Raw genomic sequence first — 23,963 nt, forward strand, 5'->3', positions numbered from 1 at the left:
TTCACGAGCAGGCATTTTTCTGTGGGTTACATAGCCCTTACTTTTAGAAAATTGATGCTAGCATAAAGTATATTATAATAATTATTTGTGAAATAATAATAGCATATTAATGGCATGCAAATTACTGATCTAGGAATCCAGCATGCCCATAACGATTCCTGTACTTTTAATGTCAACATTAAAAGCAACTGCTAACTAACAGTGATAAGGCAAATTAGCATTAATAACAGTTTTGACACTAATAGTAAGTTATCATTTTTTTAAAGTCTTTCCTGTTGCCAAGGCTCAAACTGATTTTAAAAAAGCTACACCACCTCTCAGCTTGCTGTCACTGATGCTTTTCCTACAACACTGTGAAGAGATTTCACTCCTCTTGTTCTTAGCAAAGGTCCCTGTGATTGTGCCAGACTTCCTACTCTGCGGTCAAACACTTGCTCAGGAAACAAGAGTTTCTAATTTTAAAAGACATATGCAGAGCACCTTTTCCTTAATTCAATTTGGTAAAATGTTTTATCAGCAAAGGTTTTTAAAAATGCCATTAGCATGCACTGTTGAGTGGGCAGAGCCAGGAAATAGGATCAATGCTTTTGAACTCCTTCCCTGTCTCTGCACAGCTAAACTCATCTCACCTCCTGTGAATTCCACATACTCTGTTAGCATCAGCTTTGGTTATCCAGCACATACGGCCAAAGGCCCATCTCACATGGGGAACACACACCAAGCTCTATGGGCAACAACTCTCAGAGGAATCTTCATGTGGATGTGGACAATGCAGGTAAACCTGGGCCTTTCATCAGAAGAGCTGCCTTCTTGCCCTCCCCCAGGAACATGCCAGTGCCAATGAACAATCTGTTCTAAGCTCACTGCTGGTGTGGCTGGGGCCTGTGTTGGTCAGTGATCACTGCCTTTGGGTAACAGAAGTACCTGTATGATGACAGTCTCTGTCCTGAAGCCTTCACAGCCTAATTTTGGCTTTTTCTCAACTGAGTGGTAATCAACATGGCAAGTCAGTGCAAAGATGAGAACTCCAGTAGGAGGCAGGCAGTAGGAGGCAGGCACTGCTTGACTTGGTAGCACTGAGGGGTGACACAGCACTGATGGGAGCTACTTAATTCACAAAAGCTTTGTGACTCTTCTATGTGTTTGTTTACAAACAAAATCCCTGCTGAGTTCCTTCCAGCAGAAGGTCCCTTTTTCACTCAGAGTTTGCAACCAGAGCAGTGTCTGAGATGGTGCCTGCACTGGAGGGTCTGGGCTTTCATCCCAACACAGACAAACTCTACATTCAATTTCAGCTTTGTTACTGCTTTCAATGCAGCAAAGAAAAGTCATACAAGCAAACAAAGCTTCTTGAGGTTTGGCAAGCTATCAGAACTGACAGATGGGGGCCAGGACTCTTTTGGGGCTCTGAAGTGTCACCAGCTCACCACTCAGTGCATGAGTTTGATCTGAGCAGGTTTCTCTCCTGAAAGATGCTGTTGCAAATTCTGAACTGCCTTTCCAAGGCACTTACAGCTTTAGTACATGGCTCTCTGAAGGCAGCCATTTGAATACATACCAACATACCAAGAAGAGCTTTGGAAGTGCTACAGTCCCACCTGAACCTTCCCTGCTGTCAGTTAGATGAGCCTGAACTCGACAAGTAAAATAACTTCTTGGAATTTTTATCAGTAGTTTTTGAAGTTAGAAAATTATAATCTACTGCTGCATACAGACCAGGAAGAGAACTACTGAAAACCTTTCCAATGGTCCTGTTTTTCCTCACTACCTCCACTGAAGATCCCTGATGTAGGAGTGGTTCCATTTAATGCTAACAGGGCCAACAGACTGTATTGGCCTGTTTGCTTGTGTGGTGCTGTGATGCAGCTCTGCTGAATGCAGTATTAAATTCATCATCACACCTTCACAAAATACAGATATCCCAAACAAGCAACAGCCAGAAGCAGCAAATCCTGCTTCATGGCTTCAGCAGCCAGGTTTGCCATTACCCTGCTGTGCTGCCTTTTGAGACAAAGCCTGCAGCAAAAGTATCTGCTCTTCACCTGTGTTAGAGAGGAGAAATAAAAACACTCAGACTTCCTGGGATGGCAGAATACCTACCCAAGCTCCATCAGGTCCAAACAGCTCTAAAAAGTTGCCAATAAATTCCCTGGACTTTTCTTCCCATTTCTGAATGAGGTCATGGCTCTTCTCTTCCACCTTGTAAACGAATTCTTTTGACTTTTCCTCCACATTCTTGACTTTTTCTTTCATTTTGTCCACTTGGTTTTGAAAGCGATATTTCTTCTCCTGTTTTAAAAGTGTCAAAGATTAATGAAAAACTCAGAAATAATTAGCCACACACAGCTGAGAAGAAGAAAAAAAATGCATTAATGCATCCTAATACATATGGCCTTGGTTAGCTATTCCCACTTTATTTTTATAAATGCAAGTTTAACATTTGTGGAATGAAATGCAGAAGGTACATATTGAAAAGGTTTCTTGTGTGATTACTGTGTTTAATCCACTACATGAATCTTTCTGTATTTTCAAACTGAATGTACTTTGAAATTGATAAGAATCTTGTGAAGGATATGAGTGGGAAATTAACAGCTCAAACTTAGGAGTAGGCAAAAGGTAAATCTCCCTATGTTTCCTAGCAAATGCTGCTGACTTGCCAGCCTGGATGTCTACTTGGACTAAAATGTCTCCTTGGGTGGATTTCTGCAGAGCTGAAGGAAAACTCATAAATTCTGAGCCTGGCTAATACAGGAGCTTCTGGCTGCAACAGAGATGTGTGTAGGCCAATGGCTTGTGGCCAGCAAACTTCACAGAAAGGAGAGAACTCCTAATTGCTAAGTCACACAGAAAAAAAGAGAGAAAGAAGATAATATTAGGGAGCTCCTGGAAAAAGCTCCTGAAATACTTCAGGAATAAAGAGCTTTTGTCTTGAAATGCTTGTGTGCTCCACAAATTTTTCATACAAGCAAATAAGCAAGGCTGTGCTCTTGAAGGTGTGGTGGTCTATGTAGAAGCACAGATCACTATTGGCTTTTAATTTTCTGTTAACTCCATTAAATGGCCACTTGGATTTATTTAAAAAAAAACAAGCACTGAAGTGGGGTTTATTCTAGCTCACAAATCACCAGAGGAACTGTCTTTGCAAGCCACAAGCACAAACAAAATCCCCAAGGTCCAAAGAAACCTCACTTCCTCTGTACCTAAAGGGTGATCAGCCCTTTAATGAGGAAACCAGTGCCCTTCTGCAAACAAGACCAGTGCTCTTGTGAAATCCTGGGGGTTTCATTTTGAGATGAACAGTCTCCAGTACAAATCAGTACTTCTGCATTTAAATTACTGCAAACTAAACAATCATGCTAGGAGATTATTTAGGAGACATCAGTGTCTGAGATGGGGGCAAGCATGACTTATACAACAGTATCTTAACCTCACAGCTGCTCAAGGATAAATTTAGGATAAATTTGAGAATCTTCAAGGCATCCAACATGCCTTATTTGAATGGATATTTGCAACAGTGATCCTTCTGAGTGGAGTACTTACAAGCAAGATTTTTTAAAGGTGTAGAAGACTTTCAAAAAAAGCACAGTGAAATAAATATTTATGCCCTGTGATCTGGGGTTTATCTTCAGACTTCAAAATAAGAAAGAGATAAACTCTAATGAAATGACACAATTCAGTCGTTCACAAGGGGGTTTCCAGGCGCCAGGGAGGGAGGTGGGAAGTCCTGCTGTGAGCCATCTCAGAGATCACAACAGAGTTTTCAGTTATGTAGTTATGTGGGTTATCTTGAGGTCTTAAGTCAAGACTTGAAACAGAAAATGAAGGAAGGTAAAGTCTAATTTCCATAAAGTGTTTACTTCTCAGGTCTGTATGTGGAAGATGAATAATCTGAGCCACCACATGGCTCTCCTGCCATTGTGGTTTCTGAGCTCTACAGCAGCATCATTTATGTACTAGCTTCTTAGCATATTTCCTTGTCTTTTGAAAACCATTTTAGCTTTCCCTAGTAATTTAGGCATTTTTGTTGTGTTTTTTTTTAATTTGTTTTGATTTTTTTAATCCTATCACATTGTAGAGAAACTTTGGATCTCAAAATCCATGCTCTCTGTGCTGCCTTCTTGGAATAGGAATATAGAAAGAAATCATGTCTTGGGTGATTGGTTGAGCAGCTTCTGGTGGGAGGGTGGGCTCCTTCCTAGTGTGTCATTGTCACCTACAGCTCAAGGAAGAAAAGGGAGCAGCAGCTTTGTTAAAAGTGTAAGATGAAAACTAAGCTGCTAATTAATAGGAGCAATTAAAACTACCCTCAGCTTACCAGTGTCTTTTAAATTCTTTCCAGCTCTTTTAAAAGCAGCATGAGGAAGATGTAATTTCTTAACCTTTCCTTTGCATTGAGGGTGCTAGCAGAGTGTTTGAGGAGCAGAGGTGATGAGGCACTCACATTGATGAAGCTGACGTTGAGCTCCTTGGCGGTGTAGCCTCGCTGCAGGTTGCGCCGCGCGTACACGTCGTAGTCGCGCACGATGCGCGTGATGATGTCCGACGTGGAGATGCCTTCGGTTCTCTGCGTAGGTACAAACATTCCTGAGCAAAGTGGGAAAAGAGAGCCTGCTGATAAAGCTTGGCAGGACCAGCCACTGTGGCAGATAGCTGAGGAGGAGCATCAAAATGCCTGACAAAGGTAAGAGGTTTGCAATTCTGCCTCATTCTGAGTTCTCTCCTGTTGTTTATGTGTGAGTTTGGGGAAGACAAGGTTGCTATACTACTCATTTTTCTCTCAAGTCTTTAGAAAGACTAAAAATTGCCCTCTGTACACTGTCAGCTGTGATGTGGAAGTTATTAGACTGGCAGGGGCTCCTGAGCCAGGAAGGCCAAAATTCACAGCTGGGGCCAATTCACTGAGCAGTTCTTTCCACAAGCACAGCCCTTATTTAATGTTATATAAAGGAGCAGGGAAGTTTGCTCTTTTCCTTTATTTCCACTTCTGTGCTGCATCACCTGACAGTCTCTGTTCTGCTGAGTAGAACAGACTAGCCTCTGGCCTTGACAAAAGCCAGGAAAAAGATGTATTACAGTAACTGGAAAACACCCTGGAGGTGCCAGTGGTTTGTATCAGAAAGATGAAGTGTCATGTGTGTGAAGTGTAGGGTTCCATGCCCATCCAGCCATGCCAGTGGCTGCATAACCATCCTCCCTGCTCTGACAAATCAGTCCCTAAGAAAACTGGCCATTTATCAATACTGCTCATGTTTTCCTCAACACAACTGAGATATATGTGGCTTTCTAACAGCTCCCCACCAAAGCAGCAGCACCTAAACTGTTAATGCAATTCACAAATGCAATAGTAGCACAGTTCAGGCACACCTTGGTTTAGGAGTTATTTAGAGCTACAAAAAAAATTACTACTCTCACTTATACGTAATTGCAACGTGAAGCTGCTGATGAAAGAGAGGGAGAAGACTGGCAATGGTTTGGGAAAAGAAAGCAGTGCTTTGTCTTAAAATGGTGTTATAGCTCCTGGCAAATTAATCCTCACATGTTCACTTAAAGTAAGCAGGCATTGGTACTTAATTTTACAGGGCTGGAAAAAGAATCAGAGAAAGAATCAAGAAGCTTAGCAGCCTCTTGTGACTAAATGCTATGTGATATTTTTTCCTTCTGATCTCTAATTAATACTCTGCTAAAAAAACAGATTACTTTAATCATGAGCAGACATGTTTCCCTGACTGTTGCTTTTCAGGCTTCCACCAGTCACTCAGGAAACTATTTTTGGAAGCAATGAAACCCACTTTGAGCCAGAAACCTTTATAGATTAGAGTTACATGAATACATGGACAAAATTCAAACCTCACCTTTGTTAAGCTGAAAGTGGAACTGTAGGTGGACATTACCCTTAGTCACTGACTTTGCTTTCATCTGCTCCATGTGTTGGACTGATCCATGTTTTCCAAGCTAATTGCTCACAGATGTGCACAACTTCAGTCATTGCACTGTCATGAGCTGACCACTGCCCATATGCCCTCCCATCCACTGAAGGTAGTGGGGAATTGGGAGCCCACCACTGAAGGTAGTGGGGAATTGGGAGCCCATGAGAATCTACCCAAGGAGCTCCCTGGTTCTCATCCACTTTTCTGCTCTCCAACAACCTGATGTGGGAAAATGGGAGTACTGGAACTACAGAAAAATGTGCAAATGGTCTATTTCAAACAAAACCTCTGGGAGAAAGGGGAAAATCATTATTGTAATAATGCTGCTCTGGAGCATTAGGGACTATTACAGCACTAGGTCTCAAAACTCATCACAAGTAAGTTAACATTATTCCCAAGATGCTCCTCTGGTATCTTGTGGTGACAGACACATTGGACCATAGCTCCCTGAAGCTGCAAGCCTGCACTCTCTTCTGCCAGCTTTGAGTTTCTCATGGGGTTGTGTGTGCACTGTGCCTGTGCTCAGTGACAGCAGAGAAGGGAGTGCCAGGTTTGGGCACTCTCACACCAAGTCTGGTAATGATCCAGTGACACCAAGAGTTCCTGTTGTGCTGTCCTGTGCACTCAGCACCTTACAGAAGAAAAGTAAAATAGCTGCCTGTCCAGCACATGTGCAGTATGTCCTCTTGGTGACCCATTCTTACCAGAGGGGCCTTTTTTCACTGCCTACTGAAGGAAGCTGGTGTTGGCTCTGAAACTATAGAACAGCCATTCCCAAAGGAGGGCTGTGAGTCTGATACCACAGGGAGGTTCACAAGTGGAAAAAGATCAAGAAGTGCTGCTATAAAAAGCTTATTCCCTCAGCTCAGGTCAATAGCTACTCTATAGCTGTCATAGTAAAGTTTGAGGTCACTTTGCATGGCATAATACCATCAGGCAGATTGCTCTGGAATTTTTTCAAGCCTCCAATATACATGTCTATGCAGAACAGAGAGGCTGGATTTGCCAGGGCTCAAAGCAGCATCTCCAGGGAGCAGCAGAAGAAGGATGTGGTTTGCTCCTCCTCCTTCCACTGTTAGGTGGATACACTGATAGGTACTACTGGCAAGCAGTGGCTTAATGTTATCTCCTCAAATTTAATTCATCTTCCTTGAACTGAAAAGACACAAATTCCTAATGAGTTCAGCATCTTCATTTTCAGTATAATATGGCAGTCAACCAAACTGCTAAATGGTAATGGAAATTAATAACTCTGATACTGATTTAAACCCTCAGCCAGTGTAATGAAAAGAACCCTCAGTGCAAGTGGATCCTAATGGCTCTGAAGGTTGCCTGTGCTTGCCCATATTCAGGACTGGGATATATCAAGGAGGTGTCAGTTTGTGGTTATCAAGAACTGACTAAAGTTGGCTGGGCTGCTGTGGGAACCGAACTCATTTTCATCCATTCAAAATTCTTAGTGAAGCACTATAAAACTGTTTTAAAAATGCAGATGGGTCTGTTTTGTGCTAGATCTGAATGGTTTCCTTGAGGTTATGGCAGGAATTCAGCCAAGGATATCCTCTGAGGTTTTCTTTCTGCTCAACTCAGCAGTACCTGCCATTAGGGTGAGGGTGTAAGACAATGTGATATTACCTCTACTGCTTCTTTCCCAGAAGTTCTGGTTAAAAGGCAGTATAAGAATTTCAGCTGAGGCTAAAAAGGAAGGTGCTAAAAATGTGAAGTTGCCCTTACCTGCCTCCTTGATGTGTTTGTATACGTCATCCGATCCAGCGGAAGAGTAGGGGATGTCATCGTGTGCTACGAAGTCAATCTGCCAGGGAACAGAAGAATTACATCACCATCACCAAATTTTGTTCACTGGGGGATTGTTATCTTTTTCTTGACTTCAGCTAACTTGCTTTTGACATTCTCATCCTAAAGCCATCACCTAGTGTATTGTACTAGATTTGGGCCAGCAACTGCTGTGTTGTATGATCAATTATAAAAAACCAGAAATCTTCTCTCCAAAAGCACTGCCACTACCACATCACTCTGATTGACTCAGTGTGATGTGCAGTACAAAACCCAAGACACAGGCTCCTGCTTTTATTCATAGTGCAAAAGCAAGTGGTGAAGCCTTGGCTTTCAAAACCACGGAGGCCGGATAATTGATTCTGGGTCCTTAGAGCTGTGCATATATACATGTACACCTAGTACTGTCATGCTGTCCTTCTGTCACCCAGTGATGTACACACTAAAATACATCCTACTTAATTATGCTTTTATTAAGATTCATATGTGTTGCAAGGCAATCAATAGCATGTAAAACACTCTATCCTGCCTTTTAGAGGGCACATGGTATTTTTACATATTGCACCTGTTGCCATTAATAAGAAACACGCCTTTAATTTAGGACTTCAGTCACTAAGTAACAACTTTCCTGGTATACCCTCTCCTTTTCTGAAAGCCAATTTATCAGTAATTTTTTCAGTGTTATTTTATCTTTCAAAAATCCCAGTAGAAAAATCATCTCAGCATATTGAGAAAAAAAGGCAAAATAAACATCATGTTTTCTGACAGAGACGGAGGCAAGGAATGCTAGGTACCTAATTTCAGTGACTGGAATTAACTGAATAAAATAATTTGCTCCCCCTAGTAGGATTTCAGACTTGCTCATTCTCAACTGTCAGTCTACAAAGGGGAAGGGAGAGATAAGGAACAAATGTACCTTATGTTTTTCAAGGAACTCAGGTGTCAGTGTCCAGGGTGCATCTCTGATGACCTCATCCACGTAACGACAGTGTCTGAGGGCTTCGTATCGCTCCGTTTCATTCATCACAGTGAAGCCTTTGAATTTATGAGTTAAATCATCACTGCAAACTAAAATATACAAGTATGAGCAAAATGGCTCCACATTCAGTAAAATTAGCATGATCAGGAGTGACTATACTAGGTAAATCCATTAAGCACTTAGTTATTAGCTTAGCAATTTTTGGGGTGTTCTAATGCATCTAAGAGTTCTGCTTGGAGCTGGCAGATACAACTGTGTAACAATGAGACAACTTTCTCTTTTTGGAGCTGCAGCCAGAGGCCAAGTATGGTATTTTAAGACACTTCAGGTGGGATCCTTTACTTGCTAAGGTAAACCAATCCCACTCTTAAGTGGAGATTTCAAGGGCTGTGATATTACAGGGGTGATGGACAATGCTTTGAAAGCAATCAAAGAACAGCATGCTTTGTGAGCACAATCACAGAGTGCTCACTATCTTCAGGTATCACAAAATGGTCGAGGCAGGAAAACCACTTGATATCACCTAATCCAAACCCCCTCCTCCCAACACAGTCAACTGCAGGTTGCTCAGGGCCATCTCCAGTTGGATTTCCAAAGATGGAGACCCCTCAGCCTCTCTGGGCCTCCACTTCCTGCTTTTTTAATGTAAACAACACTCTAAAAGGTAAATTTGCCAACAAAGCTCAAAATCACAGTGGGACCGTTTCTCATTAAATAAATCCTGATGGAAAACAAGTCATAGAAAACTTTGTAGGAATCTGTGTCTGAGTTTAGCTTTGAGTTCAGCAGGCTTCACAGGAAGAAAAGTGAAGCTTGTGCCATGTTCAAATGTAAACTGCTGAAGGAAGCCCCAAGGAAAGGACTGGGAGAAGCCATATGCTCTAGTGAAATGAGCAAAGTTAAAGGTCCAGAAATCCTGCATCTTTAACTTTGGATGCACAAATACTTTGTCACTGCTTTTAAAATGAGGGGCAGCAAGACCCACATTACCAGAGGACTGTAAAAGTTAGGTATTATCTTTCTACCCACATAACATTGTGTAAAAACCAGTGACCTTCTCCACAACCACCTCTTTCCAACATTACAGCTACAACAGTCATTTGACACCCCACATGGAATAATGTGATACCCATTTATAGCTGGGTTGCCAGTGGTTGTCCTTCACCACAGGTCAAACCTGTGCCTTTGGATCTTTGTCTGTAAATGTACTTGACAAATGATAAATGTAACATTACCAGTGCTGCAGTGAAGTGTGAGAGCAACCCTACAGTTGCTGTTTCTTTCTAATTTGAAAACATCAACCTATCAGGCAAGGTACTGGCAAAGATGCAGTCTTTTCTGAGATCTGAAATGGATGTTCTTGCTGTGATGGTCATTAAGGACTTTCAAAGTAGGAAAAATGTAGAAAGGCTGAGATAGCCCTCAAGCTTGTGCAAAATTCAAAGCCACATAATAACATATGTATGAATTTCAGCAAGCAAAATGCTACTCTGTCCCATTATGTCAGTTTTGATGCCTGCTGACAAGAAATTTAATGGTGATCAAAGCATTTTCAGAAGAAAGATCCCTTCAGAGACTGTATTTGTATTTATTTACAGCCTTTATGACATCCTTAGGCTACCCTCTCCTGGAAGAAAAAGTCTACCAAAATTATTGGGAAATAGTAATTTTTGCTCAAATTCTGAAGAAAGGTTTGATTTTATTTTCTGATTACTATTTGTTCATGAACAATGCAGACTCAGTATCTTTCTTTGTACTTCTTTTGAATCTGTCATCCTGCTCTAATAACTGATTTGGGAAGGTATAAATGTCCATTTTAAAAAGAAAAGTTATCTTAGGTCCAAATAATTGTCTTCACAAGAAAAATAGGAGGGGTTTGTTGTGATGCCCACAAAGACATATGACACTGGTGCTTTTGCAGCACAAATTGTATGTGGGTGTGGGAAGGTGTCCATTTTTTAAACATGCTAACACACAGTGCCTTGCTGGGAGAAGGTGCTGATGAGTGCTGGCTGCTTTGTCCTTCACACCAAAAATAGGGGCAAAGTGAAGCTATGCCATGAATTTCAAAGGAGTCAGGCATTTGCCCCAAAGCTCCTTCCCTTATCTGGGGCAACCCCATATCCTTTGAAAACAACAACAAAATGTACATAACTTCCTTTTTTTTAAACCTCATAGTCTTGCACTTCCACTTGCTGCTTCTGCAAGTTGTCTGGCTCAGCTGGAAACCAGACTCCTTAATGTTTCCTTCCTAACAAAGGGACTTGTCCTTTACCTCACAGGAAGTTCCATGGGAATTGCCACATTTCATAAACTTGAATAAAACTAAAATATGTGTTTATAAAGAGATTTTGGTTTTCCTCTGTGTTGGGTCTTCCCCCTCCACCTCCCACCCCTGCAATTGTTTGGGACAAATATGCAAAACAATGCACCTTATAGTACCTGAAGGTTGCACTCATGTTCACTGTAAAGCATTTGAGCAGCTGAATGAAGGTTGCTGAGAAGGTTGCTGTGAAAGGAAAATGGAACCAAACTGCACATTTCTGAGGCTTCATGAGAGCAGGGCTTGCACAGCCAGCTAGGTAGGAAAGAGCCACCCTCCAGTGACTCCTCTGGCACAGGCCAACTGCTGAACAGCTGGTAGCCAGGCACACACCAAGAAAAGATTTTCTTAGCCAAAAAAAAAAAAAAAGATTAAGAAAGTAACCTGCCTGGGGACACCTGTGAACTGAAATGACATTCCACTCATGACCTACATTTGGGCCTTCAATGACAATGGGCCAGACTTAGCTTCTGTGATGATGCTGAAGGCTGGGTCTGGACCTGACAGGCAGAGGTCATGGTCTGTGCCTGGCTGGCAAAGGGACCAATGAGCCAGAAATAAATAATGGTTGCTCTCATTCACTCATCTCCAACTTTGAACAATTTTGAGGAAATAACTGAAAAAGGTAAATTATTCATATGGAGCTATTTTAAGCTCAGAGCCATGCAGGCACCTGCTTTAACTAGAATGGGAATTGTGCCTGTGCTGCTGAGGGCAGAATTTGACTTTTACTTTAATTGATGCAATTGTAAGATGTAATTTAAGGCAAATCACCTATAGAAAGCCCCTGAGAGAAAGCAGCATTGAAGTCATAGTGTATAAACAGCTGGGGGTGGGAGCACAGCAATAACTTTCTGATAGTGAAGCACAGAAGCAAAAATTCAGTGCAATAAATAACTCTGATCTTACCTCCTACTAATAAGTAGCTATTTGGGAATAGAGTTTTGGCTTGCATAAGAGCTCTAGCATGGCCAGCGTGGAAGAGGTCAAATATTCCATCTGCATACACTCTAACAGGTCTGTCAACTGTGGAAAAAGAAACACAACAGTGATTTTTCAGATCCCAAACAAGTTGCACTTAATTCTGCTGGATGGCATTTTGTTCCCAGATCAGATGATTGCACAGATTTACCCCAGTTCTGATATTCAAAAGCCCCACAGGTAAACCTGCAGTTTTTGATACTGCACTTGTTCTTTGTACTCTCTGCTGTTTTCTCTCAGACTTACCCTATTTATTATCATCCATCATCCCCATATTCTAATTTAGCAAAAAACTCATCTTTCTGCCTCATTCAGAGTTCCACCATATGTCTTGTTCTTTTCTCTCTGCCTTTCTAATCAGATATGCCTTATGGATTTTTTTCCCATCATTTCCCTTTCCTTCCCTCTTGCCTTGACTTTTTCCACACCTTACTGCTGTAAAAATCAATTGCTTACCTCCTCTATGCAAACCTTTTACTTCACTTTTTCCAGACTTTCCCCAGGTTCTTCTCTCTAATGAGCCTGTAACTTTTCTTTCTCATGCTACCACCCTTATAACTCTTTCAGTACAGGCACCTTCAGCAGCAGCCTCCAGACTGAAAAAGGACTTCCTTTCTCAAATGACATGCTTTGCCACCTCCAAGCAAAAGCACAGTGGAAATGGAATCAACAGAGCTCAAACCTCCATGGACTGTGCTTCAGTGACAGCAGAGAGAGGTCTCTGCAGTCAGGACATCCAAGGGTCTGTGGGAGAGAGAGCACTGATCCTTGCACAGCTGACTGGAAAGCTGCAGCTTGCTCCTATAATGTGGACATACTTTAAAAGCTTATTTTAAATAAGTAAAGTAACTCAACAGAGCCTTCTAAAAAATAATCTCTTCAAATATGGGGCAGGGGCTGAAGGATACATTTGGGACTTCATAGGAAATCATCCTGGTTCCCCAGTCCAATCACAGATGCCCAGACAAAGAAACTGGCAAGTAACCTTTAAGGCCACTGAAGGTCTGATGCGATCATCAGGAACATCAGTGAAAGAAGAGTTTTCCAGAGATGAGAATCCAGAAGGTAGCTACTACGTAACACAATTTTCAGGCTGGCTGGAGTGGGCTGGCATGCCTTCCTTCCAACCAACATCCACAAATACATAAAACTCTAACTTGAAATGTTTTCTCTTGTTATTTCTCTAGAGAACATCATGGCTCTGTAGTTGCTGGTTTCTTCTCATAACCTGACAGCACTGAACATTAGGCTTTTGCTTTTGAGTAGAAGGCACAAATAAGCATTAATAGATGTTTGTATGGAAGATGCAGTGCTTTGGGAGTGCCCATGATCCTGTGGGTGTAGCTCTCTCCACATACCTGGTGTTCCCCGGCGCGCCTGTGCAATGGTCAGCTTCTCATGGGGTGCTTGGCACTGACAGCTTGTTTCATCAGCGAATGGAGCAGGTGCCGTCAGAGTCTGGAAGGAGGAAAAAGCACAAAGAAAGTCAATTTAATTTCACCACCAAGTAGTTATAAAAGAACCATTTAATTGTGGCAGAATGCTGTAACCAGACTTCATGCCAGTTTGTTCTCGGGGGATTTTTGCCTTTTGGTCACCCCTGAGCACACACAAGTCACACAAGGTAGGATGGTGAGGAAAATAAAGATTTCTAAACACGTCATGTGACTGAATTCTTTGTCCCTTGTTAGAGAAGCTTGGTCATCTTTGAGGTGGGTGAAGGCACACAATTTTTTTGTTTGCAGAACAAAGTCAGGTTGGATGGTGTGAGCAGCTTAACACTTCTCAGTGACTCTGAAGGCCCAAGGAAAAATGTATTCTGTTACCTGTAAGTAACAGCTGGAAAAAATACTTGGGACTTAGAAAGCTGCAAATGAGCCACCTCTTAACAAGCATCCTTTCCTGCCACTGGCATCAGTACAAATAATTGGGAGTAGAGGTTATTTTGCTGTGGCTTTAGTCAGAATCTCCTATAATTTTGAGGAGCCATTCAAAATAAAGGCAAGGATGCAACCTTAAGTCCCATTTAACAAGAGCTGACTGAGCTGCAACTCCTTCCTGGTCTGACATTCTGTAAAAATACTAAAACACTCTAACTGTGATCAGAGCACCACAAGGGTACTTGCTCTGAGGAGCTTAGAACCTAAAGATACATGAGACAGTGTGAGGATGTGTGAAGACTGACATGGCATTATCTGTCAGGAAACTTGATTACTGAATTTGTGTTTTCTGCCCATGTCTGTGTAGGAAGTTATCAGCCATCAGACCCTCAGGTATTTATTATCTGCCATATAGTCTGATAGGAAAAACAGCTTCTACAGCTTCTGCCTTGAAATCTTTACAAAAATATAGCTGAGTTTTGGTTTGCTTTGTTTTTGAGATGAAGTAGTGGTTGAGAAAAGCTGAAGGAAATCTGTCACTGTGCCTCCTCCATGATTTAACTGGGGGTTCATGGCTGTGCAGCTGTGGCTTGGCTGGGTTTTGACAGTGACCATCCAATGTACAGTTGTCACACCAGCTTGAGTACCCATGGATGATCATGACAGCAACCATTTCTGCCTTTACACAGTTTTTCAGATTTTTGATGCTGAATGATTTATCACTGAGCATTTAGCATTCTTTAGCATCCCTGAGACACCTTAGAGCATGTCATGCCTAATTGCTGGCTGATCTCTGGGCTCACTGGTTTGTTGCATGGAAAGCTCAGAGGACAACAAAAACAACAACAAAGACTTAAAGATTCAGATCCAGTTCTTTCTGCTGATTTGCTATTCATTTTGTTTACTACAAGTAATGTAATTTTATGTAGGTTTCCTACTTTTCCTTTCCATTTTTCTTTCCTTATTTTTTCCCATACTCTCAAATGTTAAAGGAAATCATCATCATTAGCATCTTCATGATGAAAATCACAGCACCTCTGCACAGACAAGGTTAAAAATGGAGAAACTATTACCAAGCCCAAGTTTCTGTCTGGGTTTCATGGAGGGGAACTGTTCATCAGGCCACCCACGCTGCACAGTGTAGAACATTACACATAATCATACAGTGCCAGATCTTTCCTTTATTTTCTAAATACTGTCTTTTTGCTTCTGGCTTTGCCATTGCTGGGTGCTAATCTGTCTTTTTATCTCCAAGGAAGGTCAAGTTACACAGCAGCCCATACAGCCTGGCTCCTGCTGAGATAAAGAGGAAGGCAGAAATGTTAAAACAATAATGGCTATGGTCTGAGCCCTGCAACTGGTAATCAGCTCCTAGCTTGGCAGAGGTTGTTTCCTTGAAGGTTATTTGAAGAAAATAGACCTGGTTTGCAGGAAGATATCTCTTTTTCCCCCCAGGCAAACACAGTGGTGCGTTTCATCCATGTAACCACCTTTGCAACACTGAGATTTTTCTTTCAGTCTCTGCTCAATGGAGAACGACCTCTATCAGATTCCCATTGGTCCAGCTTTTATGAATGTTTGTCATTAAAGCTCACTTTACAGATCAGGGCTTAGAACCAGACCTGTCAATATTCCCTTTACTCTCTGATCTCACAGTTACTAGATATGAAAATACATCAAATGCAATACATTAAAATCAGCCATATTCTGTCAAAACCCAACAGAGAAAAGCATAAACACCATGTGCTCACAGATGAAAGCTATAGCAATAGCTTCCAAATGACTACTCACTACTATTTTATTTTATCTGTCCTAGAAAAATTATTGCTAAGCTTAACAAAAACATCTTATGAGTAAAATGAGACCATTTGGTTTGCATAAAAGCCCATAAGAGAAAATATTTCAAGAAATTATTAAAACTCAGAAATAATTTGTGAAATCTTTTCAGTTTGTATATATAATTACTTGCATTCTTTCCAATTTCTCGATGGTAATAATTAGAATTGTGAGAAAACAGCAAGTAATTTATATAGCAGCTTTTCATTTTGGTTAATCCATTAAAGTTCTTTTGGAAGCTTGCTATAGTTTTGCCAATAATCATATGGTTAGACAAAGACTTTGTACTTCTGTCTTTCTCTGACAGATTTTCCCTTCATCTCTGCCTTCCTTATATTCTAGGCATTTACATTTTGCAATTACTCAAGCAAGTGAAATTTGCTTTCTATTTTGGACCAAGGTAAGCTCCTGAGAGCTGCACCATCCTGCAGTAATATGTGAGAGAAAGCTTATCACGTTACAAATGGAGAAGTCATTGTAACACTAGGACTTATTAATGATATTTACTTCAGAAGATGATAAAAAGCTCTTGCAATAAGAGTCCTGTTTCCTGGAAATTAAGACAGCATTCAGTAAAATGAGGGTACAGGAAATCATCATATTTAGTAACCTTTGCATATTAGAAGCTGTTCATTCTATGAGAAGTTTAAACAGTGTCTTACTTGCTTTCTAGGAAATTTGCAAAAGAACTGAATGATGCTCAATAAACATCAGGGCATTAAAAGATGGAAGGTGGATAATGGAGGCTTTCCCAGCAAGCACCTCACAGCTCCACAAGCACCAGCAATGTCTCTGTAACCCACAGCTCTATTTGGTGAGACAGCAGCCCAGAGAGGAGCACAGTGTGCTTGGCATCCCTGAGCTGGCTCTGGGGCCAGGACACTTCCCTGAAGGAACCCTACATGACAGCTAGAAGCACCTTATTTTCAGGTGTATCTTGACACTGCCTTTTTATTGTCTCTCTTCACAGTCTCTTACGCTACTGGAGCCATTTAGCTCAGCTCCTAGGAATAAGGTAAACACTTATACTTGTGTCTCTAACAATTAAAAGGAAAGTTGATGGTGATTTGTAGAGGAAGAGGAGCCCTGAAATAACAGGTCAAGGACACAAGCACCTCCACACCCTCTCTTTTGATTACAGCCCTTTGTGTTATTGCTTGCTTGCTTCTCTGTGTTTGGTAGCTGGGCTGGGTTTTTTACACAGAAGCAAGGAAGACAGAAACATTCTTGTAAGTAGGTAAATGCAGACCCATCCAAGCCATAATGCACCTGCCTTTATACCCCTGCCTGCAGGGTGACTGCAGGAAATACATCTAATGGAAGGAGCTACTGCCTTTTTTTTTAATTCATGCAACTACAATACATTCTCTCCTCCTCTTATATTGAAGTTGTAGCTAAGATTTTGCCATCAACAAAGATCAATGAAATTTCAGATCATGAACCAGTACAGCTAAAGAGGCAACACTTGATAAAGCAGGCTGGGGCTGTGCTTATGAACGAATGAAACTGGCAGGGAAATTCCGTGGGAGGTCTGATGCTGTAACCACCCTTTGTCTCAGAGGCAGTATTTAAAACAGGTAAGTGATTTCACTGGAACAAATCACGTGGGTAAGGTCTGCTCATATGAGGAACAATTATTTTGGGAACCTGCTCCTGATGTTGGGAAACAGTAATTACAGAGCAGGAAACAATGACATCAGTTCAAGGAATATTTAACAAAAAGCCCAATCAAAACTGTTGAAAAATAAGTATGTGCCAAGTTTCTGAGGTATGAACACTATTTGTAAGTGGAAAGGCCACGTTAAGGACTACCAAGGTCTTCTCTTAGAGGTTCAGGGAGCAAACACTGTCAAAAAGGAAAACCATGTTGCCTCCTACCTGTTTGGGTCAGTAACCTAAATTTATGAGCATTGAAGTTGTAATTGAATGTTACTGGTGGTTGTCTCCTGGAAAACTTTTTACAAACTGTTCTACTCCAAATGCCAGTATAGAAAAAAGTCTATCCTCTTAGAGTTTTGCTGACTCAGGAAGGTGGATACAAACTAAAATATGGCAAACTAACCTCATAAGAACAGTAACTTCAGCATTCTGTTTGCAAGCATTTCAAATTAACTTTGTTGCTCTTTCTGGGCTTAATCTTCAATCAAATATACTTCGCTCATCATTTGTATTAAGTAATTATTAAGTGCAAGATGTAATTACAAATTGAAGATACTGCAGAAGAAAAGAAACTTCCACTGCCTTTTCAAGAAGCATAATGGTGTATATATGTAGAGATTCATAGATTATGAAACTGGAACAACTATTATGTAATCTAGTGTAATATTTGCAAAAGGCCAAAGAATTTTGTGACAAGATTCCTGCATGACAGCCATGACTTCTGACTGAACTGGAACACGTTATTTAGAAAACAAAATCATCCCTAGAGGTGGGATGGGCCCCAAGTTAAGCAGAGTTCAAGTGAAAGAGCTGCCAACGAAGCACCTCAGCCTCCATGAACACCAGCTAGAAGTGAAACGTGACCCTTGGGAACTCATCCACCTGAGCTTGCTCCCCTGGCACAGCCAGAAGGAGATGGGAGGAGCTCTGCACGCCAGTGATCCAGGCAGGACTCACTGCAAGGGCAAACTGCAGCAAGGGCACTGTGCAGCCCCTGAGCCTGGATGTTCTCCTGTCCTGATGGCTGCAGACAGGAAAGCTGTCAGACATCCCAGCACCAAGGAGGGATACAGCATTCCAGGATAAAGAAGCTTTTGGCTCCTTCAAAGGAGCACCAGTTGCCAAGCATCAGCCTGCAGACACCATTGGCAAGAACCACACTGGCTGTGGAGCATGTGCAACTCAATGCCCAGTGGCAGCTGCCTGCTGGCCCAGGAGTAGTGCTGAAGGTTGACCATAGTCAATAGACCAAAACTAATGCCACTCTGTGTTTTACTGATCAATCCAGGGCAGATAACATCAGCTCCTCTGTTTTGAATGTCTATTATACATTTCTTTTTACTTGTACATTTTGTGTATAGAATTACAGAATCATGAAGGTTGGAAAAGAGCTTTAGGATCATCCACTCCAACCCAGCACTACCACTATAACCCCTAAGACACCAAAACACATCACCCAGTGCCAGATCCAGATGCCTCATGAGCACCTCCAGGGATGGTGACTCTGCACATCCCTGGGCAACCTATTCCAATGTCTGACCACTCTAACACTGAAAAAAATTTTCTAATATCTAATCTGCATCTCCTCTGTCTCAGCTTAAGGCCATTTCCTCTGGTGCACTCACTGTAGGCACAGCAGAGGGGACCAGCTCCCACCTCACCTCAGCCTCCTTTCAGGCAGTTCTAGGGAGCAATGAGCTTCCCCTGAACCTCCTCAAGAGTGCACAAACCCAGCTCCCTCAGCCATTCCTCACAGGACACGTTCCAGACCCTTCACAACCCTCGCTGCCCTTCTCTGGACACACTCCAGCACCTCAGTATCTCTTCTGGAGTGAGGGGCCAAGAACTGGACTCAGTACTCAAGGTGTGGCCTCACCATTGTTGAGTAAAGGTGACAATCCCTGCCCTGGTCCTGTGGCCACACTCTTGCTGACACAGGCCAGGTGCCATTGGGCACAGCTGGCTCATTGTCAGCTGGCTGGTGACCAGCAAGCCCAGGAGCCTTTCTGCTGGGCAGCTCCCAAGCCACTCCTCCCCCAGCCTGTAATGCTGCAGGGGGCTGTTGTGACCCAAGTGCAGGACAGGGCACTTCCCCTTACTGAGCTCCTGCAACTATCCCCAGCCCATTAATGAGCCTGCCCAGGTCCCTCTGGAAATCCTTCCTACCCTCAAACAGACCAACACTCCTACCCCACATAGTGTCATGTGCAAATTCACCTGATATATGGCTAAAAGAACCCAACTCTGCTTTAACATAGGCAAGGGCCAATTTTCTGAAAGCAACTCAGTTATACAGCTAAACTATTGGGTGAACTTGGCCAAATAATCAATCTCTACTTGTGCTTCTCTACGGAGATACTTTACATTTATCAATTATTCAATGTCAGACGTACAACAGCATTGTGTACAAACCATTGCTCAGAGACAGAGCTATGAAGAAGCAAAAAAAACCCAAACATTTTTTCCTCCTGCACAGGAGACACATACTCTGCAGTTCTCAGCTGTCAGCAGAAAAACTCTGGGAAAATCTATTTTCCCATAGAGAGGGTGATGGGCTTCTTTACAAGATCCCTGATTCATCCAGTGCCTTTCAAGAGGTTTTCAACTTATACCATCTGTATGTGTGTAAAACAGGGAAGCAGATTACATGGAAACAAAGGACACACTGGGACAGACAGCTATGGCTGAATGTCTGTGCATGATTGTGGATGTGTGAGTACACACTACACATATTCTTTCCTGTGTAGTCAGAATCTGCCTCCTAATTCTGTATTTCTTCTGCTCCGTATCCACGCATGTGCTGAGTTCTTTTTACACTTTATACATATGTTATATTATAATGTTGTCTATGCTCCTGAGGAGGGAGAAATATTGTAAATAGAGAGAATCTATTTACAATATTTTTCCACTCCTTTTTAAAGGTATGATACAAACCTTTGTCGTAATGGCAATAGCACAGTTTAAGAAGTTGGCAATATTCTCCTAATAAAACCTGTTTCTAAAATATCATTGCATTTCAAGCACAGAATACAAAATATAGAATGTAGTGCTTTCTCCCTGTGTTTATGGGTTATTTCTGATTCCTGAAAAGGTATCTGTGGTTCTCTGTACCTGAAAAATACGTACTGCAACATTTTTTTGCAGAAACTGTAGCATTTCAGAAGGTATATAAACTGCATGTCCTCTGATGTAATAGGGGGAAATCTAAGCAGATTTTTCATGTCTATGAGCAATTTAGGTTTTTCTAAGTGCAGAAAAAATTGCTACATGTCCTCAAGCACAAACTTCACTTGGCACATTTTTATGTGTTTGTGGTTTTATATACTGGCCAACATTTATGAAAATGAAAATGAATCCAGAGCAAAAGCCAAACTTCTAAAGGACCAAATAAATATTTAATCAAATAAAGCAATTTTGGGTTCCTTAAATGTAAAGCTATTTACATAATTATTTATGCTTAATTCCACACTGAAGTAAACAGATGGCAGACCCCCTGTCATATCATCACGTGAGAGAAACAGATGCATGGGACACTTTTTAACCACAATAAACTTCCCCTGCATTAATCATTGGCTCCTCTGATTAAAATTGCCTTCCAGCGATATAGGAAAGATGAATATGAAGATCTATGAAAGCTCATGGAAATAAAATACTGAAATGATTCTAGGGATTGCATCAGAACCTCTTAAAACATTCTTTGTAAATATGAAGGGATGAAAATACAGGAATCTGAGGCATGCACACTTTCCTTGCAATTATTTCAGATTCTGTGTTTGAGTTCATTGCTTAACAGCAGCAACAAAAAATTGTCTAAAGTAGAGTGACTCCTTGAACCATTATACAGCTCCAGTGTGTGTAAACACTAAAATGTTCTCCTCTTCTCTTCAAGAAAATAAAAAATAAGTGTTTTCCAAATGCACTTGAATAATTGGAAAAAAATAGAATTAATGTACTCATTTTTTCAAAAAAAATCAAGAAAATCAACAAAATGGCTGAAGCAGCTGATACCTAAAATTATGTGAGATCTGTCACATTCAGTTGTACTTGAGTCTCATTCTCCAAGTAGATTCAGTGGCCCCAAGAAGTATCTTTTAATTAATACCCAACTCCTACTGACCTGTAAAAGCCTGTAGCCTCTGAATCTCACAACACTCCAGAAGTAAATGTGGGCTTTGGAGCAGTGCTGGGACTGCAAGGGTGAACCAAACGGGGCTGTGACACTTGCAGTGCCTTGGCAGAACAGGTTTGATCTGCCATATGGACAGATGGAGTGTCCAGCTAGTCTGTCCTTGCAATGATGATGGAAAAAAGCCCCCAATAAACTTTTTGGGTACTTCCACACAGGCCCCAGTGCCACCTCCTGTACAAGAAATGAGAGCTGGCCACAGCTTCAGCTGTCTGAGAACAGACACCCAAGGGTAGTGTGGATGTCACACCCTTGAACAGCCCAGTATTTTGGGGATAGCACTGCCTAGGGCAGAGCAGACAGAACAAAAAGCAATTACCTGTGTTTTACATCATCTTAAAGATAGATTCACTTTAAATTAATGAAACTGCTGCTTAATTCCTCCTGCCTCGCCCTCTACCCACTGATGTGCCTGTGAGCACAGGCCAAACCAACCACATTCCCACCTATCTACTCCTCTCCTCCCCTGTAATTCACCCCAGCTAACTCAGGTGGGTTTCTGCTTATCTGGTTTCTTAAATTAAGTACTGTGATGGAAATGTATGTTAGAATGCCCTGCATTGCCTCAACTTATCTAACCCTCAGTTAGGCTCTGATAAGTTTTCAAAAGAAGACACTGGTTCCCTGGTCCTACGAGTACTTTATCACGTTTCGACTGCTGCCTGTGTTGGAAGACAGAGACATGAAATACAAGGAAAAGAAGCTCTCAGTATGTTCAAGGGAAATATGAGACCAAGCAGTACATTCTGAAGTTTGTTTTCAAGTAAGTTTCAATGTGTATTTGGGTTTGCCTTATCTGCAGCACTGTCCTTATAAATTGCCATTATTTTCTTTTATGAAATATATCACATGGAACTGTCTTCCTGAACAAAGTGTGCTGAAATGTTTGTTTCTTTCATGTGAAGATTGGTAATTTTCAAAGGACACACCAATCCTTCAAGGAGCTACACACACGTGGGACCAAAGTGAAACTCTCAATCCCAAGTGAGATAAATAAATTATAAAAAAATGAGCACATAATTTCACAGGGTTTTGTATTTCCTCCTTGGTATTTCCTGCTGTGGTATCTCTCAGTTAGACTAAGAGCTTTCCTTTCTAGTACTGATGCACATGGGCAAACCCTAAGGGCAGGAATCCCAGGCTGAGATGCACAGCCCAGCAGAACTCTGCAGCCCACTGAAAGTTATCCAGGGACAGCTACCATGCCATCAATGTGTGCATGACATGACTGGGGTCATGTTTGTCCCACTGACAACAGTGAAGGCCCCATGACCACGGGTATTCTGAGGATTAAAAGTATGAATGGGACTGCAGCAGATGAGAACAAACCAGCATTGGAGAAATGCTATTTGTGAGGGGTTTTTTCTTGACCAAAGAACTCCTAAAATCACCACTACAGGTAAAACCTGTGACTCTGGGTTTGTTCCTCTGTTTGCATGGAGACCAAGAGCTGTGGGGTCTCTCAGAGAGACATTTTTCTGACATTAAGATATATGGAAGTTGAGAACATAAAGAAGGCAAAGATTAAGTCAGAGACGGAGCAGAGGAATTGATTGAAGCAACACAAACGCTCATTAATGCTCCAGCTGGTTAAGAAAATGCACAGAGTGTCTTGGGAAAAAATTAATGGCAATTTAGAATGACAACAGTACCAGGCACTGGAAAACATCAGGTTTCAATACACATTGAAACTTACCCTAGAATTGCCTTCAATGTCCCCTGATTTTCTGATCTTTGAAGGACACAGGTTGTTTGGTGCTAATGTGACAGCTCCTGACAAGCTAGCAGACTTCATAGCCCAAAATCAGAGCTCTAATGGCACATATCCATTAAAAATGTTCACATTTTACAGCTTTAAAGAAATAATTCCTGTTTCAAATGAAAAGGACAACAAGAGTTTCAGAAAAGAACCAGCCCCTTTTCACCTTCTAAAATTTGAAGTGATTTCTCAAGAAAAACTGCTTCCTTCAACTTAGCCTAGATATAACCTGAAAGCCCAGATAATTAATTTTAGAGATGTGTGAGAACCAACGAACAGCATTAAGAAGTCACCTGTAAATATCACAGAGCTGCCACCAGCTGTATAACTCTAAAGTACCAGAGCCATCCCTGAGGTATCATCCTGAGGTCCAAACAATACTAAAATGTTACCTGAGACACCCTTTTTCCTTGACACTAATAATCTAGGTGACAAGGTTACTGCCCCACCACTGCACATGCTGCCTGCAAAGGATGAGATCAGATCAGGTACTGGAGATCTTAAAAAAGTTCTCAGAGGAACTCGATGTCCATGTTATTAGATTGCCTGTCAAGGGGTGATTCACTTTAACTCTTAATTTTTCTCACTTCAGACACTGCTTGACTACACTTGTTGGCCTCACTCCCTATGCTCTGAGTT

General features: G+C 41.6%; 1 protein-coding gene across 4 annotated transcripts in view; it reads right to left on the minus strand.

The window, feature by feature from the left end:
* The window catches only part of PCYT1B (phosphate cytidylyltransferase 1B, choline), a 43,462-nt gene that overhangs the window by 8,458 nt on the left and 11,041 nt on the right, over nucleotides 1-23,963 (minus strand). For 3 of the 4 annotated variants that reach the window (XM_059466850.1, XM_059466847.1, XM_059466849.1), the window contains exons 2-7: nucleotides 13,363-13,462; nucleotides 11,933-12,049; nucleotides 8,638-8,789; nucleotides 7,662-7,740; nucleotides 4,442-4,584; nucleotides 2,101-2,289 (exon numbers count right to left, since the gene is read on the minus strand). In XM_059466850.1, coding sequence (XP_059322833.1) covers nucleotides 2,101-2,289; nucleotides 4,442-4,584; nucleotides 7,662-7,740; nucleotides 8,638-8,789; nucleotides 11,933-12,049; nucleotides 13,363-13,462 — 780 coding nt within the window. Of the gene's footprint in view, nucleotides 1-2,100; nucleotides 2,290-4,441; nucleotides 4,585-7,661; nucleotides 7,741-8,637; nucleotides 8,790-11,932; nucleotides 12,050-13,362; nucleotides 13,463-23,261; nucleotides 23,421-23,963 lie in introns of those variants that run through there. The other variant, XM_059466848.1, reaches the window with a different exon arrangement.

The sequence above is a fragment of the Ammospiza nelsoni genome, chromosome 2 (assembly GCF_027579445.1).
Source record: "Ammospiza nelsoni isolate bAmmNel1 chromosome 2, bAmmNel1.pri, whole genome shotgun sequence".
NCBI classification, from domain to species: domain Eukaryota; kingdom Metazoa; phylum Chordata; class Aves; order Passeriformes; family Passerellidae; genus Ammospiza; species Ammospiza nelsoni.